Raw genomic sequence first — 12,480 nt, forward strand, 5'->3', positions numbered from 1 at the left:
TGTGGAAAGCATGAGGAAATGCATCAAGTTTGACAGACTTTCAAAAAGAATGCAGATGACAAAAGATAAGAGAGTTCACAGACGTGCAGTCACAGAAAGCTTCTTGCCAGGTTTCATTTTCCTTAAGAAGCAGCTCCACAAAACCACTGGCATCCAGCATATATATCTAAAATATGAAATACCAGAAGAAAGAAACCAGTTTGATTGCTTTAACCTAACATCTTTTTCCATTCACACCATTAAGCACTACCACAACCAGCAGGCACACAGACAAAACAGATACTTACCCAGATGGTGGTATCAGATTTAAGCACTTGGGTGTAAGTAAAGCAGAATGTGTTAGCGTGCTGTGACATGATGATAGATGGAGGCGAGAGGAGGTTCAGAGTTTAAGACACAACCACAATATTTGGGGAATGTTACTGTACTTGGCATTTAAAGAAGTGGTTTATTGAGAGAGACATATGTCCTTTTTATTTCTCTCTGTGTGAGGGAATAAATCAGTCATATTTATATTGTCATTTTGAATCTGCTATTCTTTTAACATCAAACACTCTCACAAGACCCCCTTTTTTTCTCAACATAAGCAGGAGGTCCCAACAGTGTCAGAAATGAATCTCAAATGTAAGACACAGACCAGGTGCTCCTTTATCGACCATCACCTCTGTGTGTGAATTTTCTTTCCTCCATGCATCACATCAGACACTTGTGTGTGCGTGTCTGTCTGAGGTCTGAGAGCACATGTGTGTGTCACTTAATCCACATCACTCACACAGCCGGCCTCTTTTGAAACCAGACACTGAAGCAGTAACCACAAGCACAGGAACCATTCAGTAAATACTGCTCTTTGAGAGGTATTTTGCGAATAGTTTCATGAGTCCTATGAATCAAAATTTACTGATATTTTCTTCTCTTTTTCTCTCTCTGGACAACAATTTAGTATATTTAGTATTCAGTAGTGTTGAGCTGCAGATGAGTCAGCAGTGTAGGTGATTTGCCTGTGAATTGTATACAGAGGTCTGTGGCAGATCGTATACACATGATACAGCTAATCAGCATCTGATCTTTGATCTGTCTTGGCGTCTTAAAATAAAGTGTCAGCTACTACTACAGCTACAGTGTTGATGAGGTCCTTGTGCATCATCTCATGACCTGTTTACTCGCCTGGATATTGATTAGTTTCATGTTGTTCTGTGACACTACAACTGGGATCACGGTGGTTTGTTTCGAGTCAAGGGACTTTGAGGAAGTTTGACTCTTCTGTCGTGTAGTAAATGCTTTGAAATGTGAAGTGTTTAGGGAATGAGCAACGGTAGTGATTTGGGAAGGAAGAAATGTGCTTCTGTGAGAATTGGGATCATACGAACTGGGTGAACACCACAACATGTGCGTCTCATTGAAGGATCAAAGAGGAGAAACGTAGCTCCAGCCTCCCTCGATCCCTTGAGCCTGCTCCCCCTTTTCCCCTCACCTCTCTCCCCTTTTATGTTCTCCCTTCTTTCCAGACTTGTTTTTTTCTTCCTCTTTGTCTTCCGGTGTATGAAGGAGCTCGCCAGTCTGTCTAAAACAGTCTGACTCGCTCCCTCTGGCTTCTTTCTATAACATCCACATAAACACTCTCACATACCTGTGGCATGTTGACCTCCCTGTTATCCAGGAGCTCAAACCACACCAGGACCTCAATTTATACCCATGTCCAGCCTCAATGCCAAGGACCAAATTTCTGAACCTAACAAAACCATAAGAAACAGGTATACATTTTTGATTCTCTTTTGAAAGAGTCTGCTGTAGATCTTGATCACTCAGTCAGAATAAATGTGATTCATGTGAAATAACAGTAACATCCAGTAGGCTTAATCAGAATTCTTCCAGATAGTGTATATAGTGTTTATAATGATCATTTTTGGCAGTTTATCTCGAAGACAATCTTATGATAGGCTTTTTTTTTTAAATGTATCAAAATTGATGTAGAGCCAAAGATATTGTATCTTTTATTTGATGCATTCTTCTCCCTTGTTTAAACCTGGCGCCTACATTAACCATAATGCAACTTGACTGCCAACAGTTAGCTCAGAGGTTCAGGTGGGTTATGCTAGTATGTTAGTAGTGGTTAATGTAGCCTTGAGACACTGGCGTCAAGCAGAAATTTGGAGTGAGAGGGAGATCTGTAACCTAACTTCTTTCTGTCCCCACAATCCCAACAATTTTTTTGATATTCAAATTAGTCGTCAAACCCAACTTACGCTGACTCAAGTTATGTCACTTGAGGCAATTTATCAGACTTTGTGCAGCTTCTTCTGGTGCCTTTATACAACTTTATACGACATACAGTTGTGCTCTCCAAGTCTGTAAACAGACTTAAATCTGCACACTTTCCCTTTATAAGACAAATGCACAACATGTTTTATTGTTTTTTACTTCAGTTGCCTACAAAGATTGATTGAGGGATCAACAGTTTCCAAGTAAATCTAGTTTACTTTCAATGAGATAAAAAAAGTCACAAATATTGTTGTACATCCCTTATACATATACTTACTTCTATTTATATTTCCTAATTTCGGGGTACTCACAATGAATTTACAATGATACTGCTTGAGATTTAACCAAAATTGCTGTGTTTAAAAACCTCTGACTGGCAGGAAACCACATACTCATTTACTGTTGCTCTGTGTGAGGTAGTTTTAATTACAGGTGTCTATCTTATCGTGTGTGTGTCCGTGTGTTTATGTAGTGTAATCTTCAAAGGTTAAGAGGACATAGAGCATAGATGCCCATTACTGACGGCTTTATGGAGCTGGCGTTAGTATTTAAGCACCATAAGCAGCTAATGACTTCCTTATTTTTACTGTTGGAAAACCTCTTCCAGCCTCTTTTTAGACTCCTGGTCACTGAAAGGAAACAAGAAAAAACATCCGGTAGTTTCAGCAGATTAACAGGTTGCCACGGGCAACTCTTTATGGGGTGATATACACTGGCAGTGCTTATTCAGACCTTTCTCTAAGTATCCAAAGTATTTTTTAAGTGTGTTTTAATGAAACATTTTGACAAAGACACAGGAAAGAGGGCTTTAACAGCAGGTGGACCACCTTTCTTACAGCTTTCCATCAAACGTCTGTACAAAAGAAGGATCATTTATCTAAAAGAGAAGCAAAAATATTATTTCTCTTAGAATAACTATTATATATGAATATCTGTGTTGCTGAAGGTGACCACATTGTTTCCAGCTTAATTAATGAAATCAGTTTTCCCAAAATCAAGAGTCTCCTGAGGTCAAAGTGATGTTTGCCTGAGGTAGTGAGCTGTATTTTCAGTTCCCAAATAGCTCAATCTTACCTCAATGTCAGTGTCTTACTGAGCACTGAGTCTAAGGATGGCCAGACTCATATATAGAAAGGCTGTTGAGTTATTGCTGTGATCTAAGTCTCACTATCACTGGTTCCTGTCTGCAGGGCTACCTTTGAAACTCAGCACTAAATTGCATTTTAATGTACAGCATATGTGTGTTTCTGTCAGTGAGAAAGTGCTTGATCATTTTCAAATCCCCCTGTTGTTTCTACAATCGTCTTCAGTTTCCAAGAGAATTTCAGCAATATTTCTCTTCAACAGTCACTATTACTTAAACTAAAAACATTAACTTGTATCTGTATTTGAAGATGATGCACACCTACGCAGGAGGGTACAGTCTGTGAACACTCACACAGCCCTGAAGGTGCAGATATATAATCAATATTTCCTGAATGAGGGGTCAATCCCCCTGCCTCTCTCAAACTTGCTGGACATTGGAGAGCCTTGTGATTTCTTAAAGTTAAATCTGATTGAGCAAAACAAAAGAGGCAAGTTCAGTCACCCCATTCCTCATAGTAATCGAACGAAATCAGACTGAAAGAGGTTTAATCAGGCGCTATAAGTGAAACACCTGTGTGGGTGAAACAAGGGCATTTAAAGAGTCTAATAAGGTGAAAGTCTCTTTCCCTCCATCGGTTATATTTATTTAGCTGAGCCACATTTGAGTAACTGTGCAACATGTGAGTAATATGAGTAAACTCCAGTGTTTTCCTCTGGGTCAGTACTGTGTATATGTGTAAACACAAGTGCGCACAAGCACCACTTCAGAAGAATTTGTTCAACCAGAAGATGAGTTGACCTGGAACTGTCTATTTCCTTGAGAAGCCAGAAGAAAAAAAAAGAAGCCAAACTTAGTTCTTGCTGGCTGAGGGAGAAACTGACATGTAGTTCATGTTTTGATTAGTTATTGAAGAGACATTGAATAATATTTGATATTTATTCCAAAGTTCACTGAAGCAGTGTCAACTTTTCTGCTCTCCTGCAGGGGCTCTTAATCTAAAAGATATCTAGTTGTAATTTTTATTATGTGGTCAAGATATTAATGCACATGTCTTGCAGTGCATTTTGCAACTAAACAGTTTAACATACATTTTGGGATACAGACTGACGGGATATCATGTTTGTGATCCCACATGCTCCCTGCCGTCCTGTTTCCCTTACATCCATAGTTAAAGTCAAGTGCATACTCTCATGTCTCAAGAATGCCCAGAATTTAAAAGTATGAAAGCCCCCCTTGGGCTCTTGTAGTTTCCCACCACAGAGCAGACTAATGGGCAGTAAATAAACGCCCTCTGTGTCCTTGCCCATCCACTCCACCTGTTAACCGCTGCCACAGCAGACTGCCAGCCGCCCTCTTGTGCTGCTTGTCAGTGATATTTATGTTTGTGAGGAATGTTACATATTTTAGGAGCAGCCTGAAGGAGGTGGAATGTGTTTACCTGTGATCATCCATTGGATCACATTACAAAACACACACTGAGGACATTTAAAGTGTATGTTTTGAATATCTGACCTTGTAACCAGCGAAGGGCACAATGTGACTTACTTATTTAAGCATTAAAATGGGTCTCAGGCTCTCATGACATTGTGTTTACAGTACGACAAAGTTAAGTTGTACTGGTCATTTCTTAAAAGAAAAGACAATAGGGGGAAAGATTGTAGGCGGACAGCACGATGTAGCTCTGAGACGTTTATCCAGTGTTTATCCAAAATGACAGTTGTGGCCTTTTCCATTGAGCCACTTTGGTTTTGACATTGTTTTCTCTGGGAAAACTACAGCATGAGTGGGCCGGGAAAAGAGACATCTCGGCATTGCATAACATCACAAGACAATGTACGCCAATCCCTCAGTGTTTTAAAGAAAGCAACATCAGTAGGAGTTCCCGTGACACAAAGAAGCTCGAACACTGAATTTCTGTCACCATAAACACAGAGAGTCGTAGTTTATAGCAGGACAGAAGTTTGGCGTTTCCAGAGTCACATCTCACAAGCCTGTCAGAAGTTGTTAATCTTTTGCTGGATTTAGGCAATTTTGTAACTGATTTACAACCAGCTCTTGTTAGTGTTGGAGCTGCAATACACCAATATTCTCTAAATACCTTACTGTTTTCCAGAGTTTGTTTAGACAAAAGCCCCATTTCACTACTCTGAATGAGCAGTCGGGTTGTGGCATAGCAGTGTCTCTCTTGCATTGCTGCCCAGTTTCCCTGGGAGCCGTGCCAAATGGTGCCCCTCTCTCTGCATTATTACCATTAGAGGGAAATGGTGAAGGCTTGGATATTGTCATGTTGTAAACCATTCTGCTTAAAAAGACCCAGGTTTTATCTCAGTGCAGTTACAGATAGATAGATATCTGTATCCCTGGCATCGACTGACATTAAAGGTCTTTTTCATGCTGTATGTTTTAGCTGCAGTCTGCTTGGTTTTCTAAGCACTGAAGAATGAATGAGTTGAATGAGAAGATTCGGGAGCCTTGTTTTTCTTTCTAATCAACAGCCTAGTCCGTCTAGAGCCAAATTAAAGCGGGGCCTGGCCGAGCGAGCTCTGGCTGCTGACTTAGGAGTCTTGCGTTCGCTGGTGTCTGGGCTATTAATAGAGCTAGCCTGAGAATTCAGACTAAGGTCAGCAATCAGATTCCTGCTCCCAACTAGTGGAAGGGAACAAGAAGGAAAAGTCCCTCCCAGAAATTATGCATTTTTCACATTTCTATTGATGCATGTAAACTTGGAGTCAGGCAGGATGTCTGTACTGAGAGGTAGGGGTATTCACTCCTGCTGCTGCTGCAGATTTCCCTCCAGAAAGTGCTCACTGTAGTGTCCTGCTGCCTGCATGAGCTCACTGCTTTAAGCTATTTATGTGATTCACACAGTGGAAAGTACTTTACCCAGGGGATGCATCAACTCAACATAATCATGCCATTTTTTGTTTTATGATGAGAAACAATTTTCGTTATAACTGTGGCTGATATAGAGGCTTCAAAATAAGTGGGTATCTCAGAATGGGAGAGACGTCCTTCTTGAAAGCCCCTCTCAGTTGCTTTAGTATGACTTTATGTCCAAAAGTAAGAAAATGAAAGATGTCAACAAGTGACAGACAGCTATATCATGGATATGTGTGCAGGTGCACTCCTTTACCTCTACCACCCTCATTAGTGAACATAATGGATGAAGACAAGTCACTGAAGTGCGTGCATCTGTGTTTATAGTATATTAATTTGAGTGACAAACACCTCTACTAGACAACATTGGAATATTCTTGAATAAAGTTATTTAAGCTCTACATCAGTGCTATCAGGTAGCCTTCCCTGCTCCACAAGTCAGCATTCGGCCTGATGTTTAGAACTGCACATTTCAGGTGTGCATGTCAGCTCCTCTGGGAAATTTTGTAAGCTGATGCAGAGGTTCATGCCATCTTACCCAAATCACTCTTCTTAAACTAGCAGTAGTGTGTACTCCAGTGCAGTGACAGGGATATCATCCTTCTGGCTGGTTTCCAGTCCATGAACACTACCAGTGGTGTTCACAGATGGAGCTGCACCCAGGTCTCCGTCACAGCTTTAGGTTTGTAAACCACATGTTTGTGTGTTTCTTTGCTTGAGCTCATGCATTTGAAGTTCACATCAACATCTGATCCATGAAACACTCACTTCATAATACACCCACACATTTGATCTTAGTTTGCTATCTCAATACGGTTCAGATAGCTGGTTACATTTTGGATCCAGTTCCCAGTCTGCAAAATACCCTGATTCATTAAGCTTCTATGCTAACTTATCTCTTATCAAACCTTTTGTCTTGACTCACTCTTATTTATTAGTAAAGACCAATGGAAAACATACAGGTAGCAGGCTTCTCATTTTTAGCTGCCTGTCAGTGTTGCTGCCGCTCTAGCTAATTAATATTAATTTTTCAACAGCTTGAATAAAAAGTTTGGTTGTTCTCTGGTTAATGTGCGCTCTGCAGCTGGTGTCTGAATTCAGACAAAGATTGTTTGTGAGTGAAGAGACATCACTCTGTAACACTGAGCGGACTGTGTTTTTGTTGTTCAACAGAGACCAACAGAAACTCTTTTCTAGAGAAATGATCCAGCTGATCACTTCACATCATTTTAAGAGTCTTCCAGTTAAACTTTGATTCAGGTCATATCAACATTTTAATGTGATCAGCCTAATAGTTCTGAGTCAGGATCCTCAGTATTTGGAGTAAGTATCTGGCTGTTAATTGAATGTGTCATACATTTGATGAACATGTCATATATTATCTTGCTCATCTCAGATTTAGGTTGTAAGTACAGGTTGTGAACATTAATTAGGCTTCCACTGTAGTTTTTCTGCCTTCTCAGCCCACAAGAGATGATTAAACATCTTTTAGTTGTAGTTATTTTACCCTTTAGTTACTTGCAAATGTTGAAGTTAATAAGATTCAATAAGGGGACCCCATCCCTAGATGAAAATAAAAACGTTTGCAGACGCTCCCAGTTGTGAAATTAGTGGTAAGATGGTATTTCATTTATTTCCTCTCTAAAATAGTTGTGGTTTTCTGTACATTACAGATGAGGTTGACTGGATTATTGTTATTAACACAGCACAGCTGCAGGCTAGACGATGGCAGCTTTGTCAGCAATCTGTCCACTCACATAGATAAATAAATAGACACACGAGCATCAGCGAACATAAACACACGGTCACACACATCTGGAGCTTAACTCAGAACCACACAGACCCGGCTATCACACACTAATTTAAACAAATATCAACACAGGACGTTTATTCCTTAGTCACAGATGGCCTGCATGGAGCCAGAATAGCTTCTACCAGATTAACATCACTGACTGTCCACACAGTCTGCTCACACATACACAAACTACTCAAAATCAACACTGTTCAAGGGTTAAATACAACATGAGAGTCAGTATGACTCATTATCTGTGTGTTAGGGTTGGGGTTAGGGACAGTGAACTGTTCTGTTCATTCTTTAATGTGTGTCTCAGTCACTTTATGTAACATAAATCTGCTATTTTTGGAATATGTTTATGGAGATTATATCATGAACATATGGTGGATGGACCGTCTGAGTGCCACAGTGAGTGCTTCTGCAACAGATGCAGTAACAGAATACTTTCTAAAGTGCCTTTTGCTATGTACAGTTAACCTATTTTTGTGACCATTATAGCCATATTTAACTTTTTGTAATTGAGCAGAGTTGAATGGAAGGCAGGAATGTGAACTTTATGACTGCACTTCATAGGCAAGCTGATCATTTTTGTCCTTTTGGGGTCATGCCTGTGGAGGATAGAGTGTACAGTGCCAAAGAAAAAAAAAAAACACAACCCTTGCGGATAGTTATGAGATGTTATTTGAGTTCTGGGCCTTCTGAGTTTCGCTCTATCTGTGCACTAGTCTCTGCATTGCTCAAAGCTTTTTTTCTCTTCCCCTCTTATTATCTTTCTGTCACTGAGACTGTTGTTAATTCCTCCTAACTTGCCCTTCACCCACATCCTTCTCCCCACATCACTGTCACGTTGTGCCATGGTGGCGCAAACCCTGCTGTTCCCAGAAGCTGTGAAGACCCACGGCTGCATAACAGAGGAGCTCATCACTCCACTCAGCTCAGCTCACAGAACGAGTGTTTCTGACTCCCTTGAAGAGATGTTTCTCAGTCCTAGATGAGCTGAATTCCTCCCCCTGGAGAAGCTCCGCCATTTAGTGTTGTCTCTATGCCATTTGGAAGGTTACTCATCGGCCAGGTTAAACTCACTTTATCTCCAAACTCGGCCTCCATGCCAAGTTTGTGTGTTGAGTTTTGGCTGCTAAATAAAAGCATCCAACGATTGAAAGGAAAAGTTTACTGCCAACTAGGGACATCAGAGAAAACTACACAGAGAAAAAGAAAATAACAGATGGATTTAACCCAGTATACCACTACACATTCACCAGTTATCCATGCTTACTTAGTTATTTCATACATTTAGTACTCTAAATCCTAAATCTACTCAACCATTCTTCTTAATGCACACAGGACCTGTCAGATGGTGCAGTGACCCAGTTTAAGAATGAGGACGAGTTTGGATTGTTTTCTGCTTTTTACTGTTTTTCCACAGAAACATGGCTGGCGTTTATTGACTTACCGTTGGCAGGCACATCTGCCAGCTCGAAATATACGGCTCGCTACTGTCTGAAATTTATTGCTCAAGTGTTTTCACATCTGCAGAAACCCAGTATAAAATTCTGTCTCTCAGTGATTGTACCTCCGTTGATGCTGACACACAGCATTTCCTAGTGAAGAGTTGGCAGCTTTAACGGGTTGCCACAGTTGAACAAACACTTAAACTTGAATATTTGTTTTTCCACTTAAATCTTTGCACATGAGTGCTGCAGCGGATACTTGTTAATATCAGAATTAATAATAAAAAAAAAGGTAAAATACCAACATAAATTAATTTTGTAGTAATGTTATAATTGTCACAAATGTACAGCACTGCTTATAATTCAAGTTAATTTGTTGGCCCTGAGTTCTGCTTTAAACATCACGCTGCGTGAGACCCTGCAGGATCCCTGGTGTCTCACTGACTCTGTGCCATTTCCTTTTGACGGTCTTTTGACACCTCATTTATTTGAGGTGCGAGTGCTGGTGACGCACACCGTGTGCTACACATAATTTCACGCGCTTTGATTTGGACTAAAGAATCGTGCAGCACTCTCCAGAAATCTGTAGCAGTTCACTTTTCTCAACTAAGTGTACACTTGTTCTGCTTTTTCAGTGGTAGATATTAAAAGGTCCAGGATGAAAATAGTGTTTGTGAATATTTTCGCACAACTTAAGTTACAAAAATGAATATAATCAGCAAAATAAAAGAAGTTCAAGTCCTCTCAACACTGTGTTTGCTCAGTGACAAGTTTGAGCTTCAAGGGACAGAAGTGTTAACTTTGACACTGCACCATCAAAGGCTGTCAAACCCACCCATGTGCGGGTTCATGTGTAAGTGAGGGAGCAGACTATGCCCAGCCTGAATAAATATTGATCACGCCTCACTGAATGTACCCAAACATACTGTAGTGAGGAGTAGAAGTAACCTAAACACAGCAGAGGCAACAGACCTCTACACAGCTTTTAAACCATAGTGGTTAGAGCCACAGGTTGTTGCAAAGGTTTTCATTTTGGCTGTCAGTGAAAATGTTAACGATTCTGAGATGAATACACTGGGAGAAAATATTTCATCATAAAGATTTGTAATCTATACATTTGTGTGGAATCTGTCAAAAGACCTTCTGAACATATGAAACAAGTGCCTGATGCCAGCATTTCTGCCTGTTTCCTTTTGGAGCTGTGCGCATGCATCTTGTCATACATCTATAATGATACAGAAAACTTAAAAGCATTTAATATCATACATTATCATCTCTTCAATGAAGTTGCATTTCCTAAGGCGCCCCAGTGTTGTAGTGAAGGCATTTTAAATAAAGATCAACATCTGTCAGAATTTAAATTATGTTTGATATAATTGGTACAATTTTCACAAAACCTGAAGTTCACTTTGGTTGTCCTGAGTGAAGCTTTATTAGGCCAAAATAATGAATTCATCATAATTTTGAAGGACATTTTATTACACAAGTCAGATGTCTTTACATATGACAAATCCCATACAGTGACATGTATTTGGTTGCTGTTTTGTGTCAATTTATTATTAAGATTATTAGAGTTCATTAATGGTCGTTCTCTGAAAATTAAACGTTCTCACCATGTATCCACATCATCAGTACGGCTGTGCCTGTTGTTGTTGTTGTTTTTATCCCAGCTCCCACCTGTTTTTTCCTGATATCTGTGTAAGCCTGATCTACGCAGAGCTTTTCTTTCCCACCTCGGTCTGACTGTCAAGCAATACTCTTTTCTCCTTTTCCATTGTTGCTGCTCCTTTTTGCAGCAGCACCAGCCGTCAAGCCCTGAATGCAGCATGTGTCTGTGTGCAGCATTATGTTATTAATGTCTGGCTGTAAGACTGTGCAGCTCTGCTGGAGCTGGAGGCGCAAAAGGTTTGTCTGTACAGACCCGGAGCAGCTCGTGGTCGCTGTCCTCTACTGGGTCGTGTGTGTTTTGTGTCTTGGCCATCCGCAGAATGGTAAGTGTGGCGCGTCATCTGCATTTGTGATGAGAAGCTCAGCTACACAGCACAAGCCTCACGTCACAGACAAACCTGTCCTGGTTTACAATGTGAAGGGTGTCTTTTTGCTTTTGACGTTGATTCTCTGACCAGTTGTTTTTTGTTGTTTCTCTCAGCCTGGTGTCCTTCAAACCAGTCAGGAGTCTTTAATAGGAAAACTGCACCTTTTAATAATGTGCTAATAAATGTCAGGACTTATTCAAAGGGAGCTGTATGTCTGTATTGGACTGCTTCTGGCTGGCAGATGTTCTATAGTTGCCATTCCAGCTGTGCAGTATAAAAGGCAACTGTAGGTTAATCAAATATGTGGTAAAGGAATGTGTGAATCCCATATGAAGGGGTGCATGCTGATTGTACATTTGTTAGTGCAACATACCGTATGTTCAAGCTGCATGTGCTAAAGTCACTGGCAGATGAGTCAGATGGCAGCCGTCCTGTGTGTGTGTGTGTGTGTGTGTGAGAACGTGTGTTGAGGTTTCTCATGCTTTTTTGTGTGTGTGTTTTTTTTATGGCTCTTGGTGTGTTTGGGCATCAAGATTAGAGAAGCCGATTACAACCGGGAGGTGGAGAACAGATGGGAAGAGAAGGAGGAAGGGAACAATTATGTGTAGTTCATGTTGGAGCTCAGACTAGTCAGGCAGCACCGCAGAAGTCACCAACGCCATCTGTCGAGGGTACAAGTCACGTATTGGCACATATTTCTGAATCCTTGTTAAGAATGAGCAGAAATCATTGACTTTGGCCATAATTCTGGTTTGCAATGTAAAAGGATCATCTATATAGAAATGTTAAAAGTACTTGTGGACTTCAGACTGATCTGTTGAGGCATCATGGTGGGAAATCAGCTCTAGTTGGCTCCTGCACAGGTGAAGCCCAGATGTAACAACAATGTTCTTTGAGCAGGGCTTTGCAGTAATACAGCCTGAAGCCTTTCCAGCTTTTAGCCCCACTGTGTGGAGAGTTTTTTTGAACCTTGAA

The 12,480-nt window shown here is 40.5% G+C and overlaps 1 protein-coding gene across 6 annotated transcripts in view; it reads left to right on the forward strand.

The window, feature by feature from the left end:
• Positions 1-12,480, forward strand: part of sept4b (septin 4b) — a 48,621-nt gene that overhangs the window by 11,778 nt on the left and 24,363 nt on the right. Inside the window, exon 1 of one of the 6 annotated variants that reach the window (XM_044354313.1) lies at positions 11,340-11,460. The exons of the other annotated variants lie outside the window; for them this stretch is intronic. Within the exon in view, the coding sequence (XP_044210248.1) occupies positions 11,458-11,460 (3 nt within the window). The 5' untranslated portion in view covers positions 11,340-11,457. Of the gene's footprint in view, positions 1-11,339; positions 11,461-12,480 lie in introns of those variants that run through there. 6 annotated transcript variants of the gene reach the window in all.

The sequence above is a fragment of the Thunnus albacares genome, chromosome 6 (assembly GCF_914725855.1).
Source record: "Thunnus albacares chromosome 6, fThuAlb1.1, whole genome shotgun sequence".
Classification (NCBI taxonomy): Eukaryota; Metazoa; Chordata; class Actinopteri; order Scombriformes; family Scombridae; genus Thunnus; species Thunnus albacares.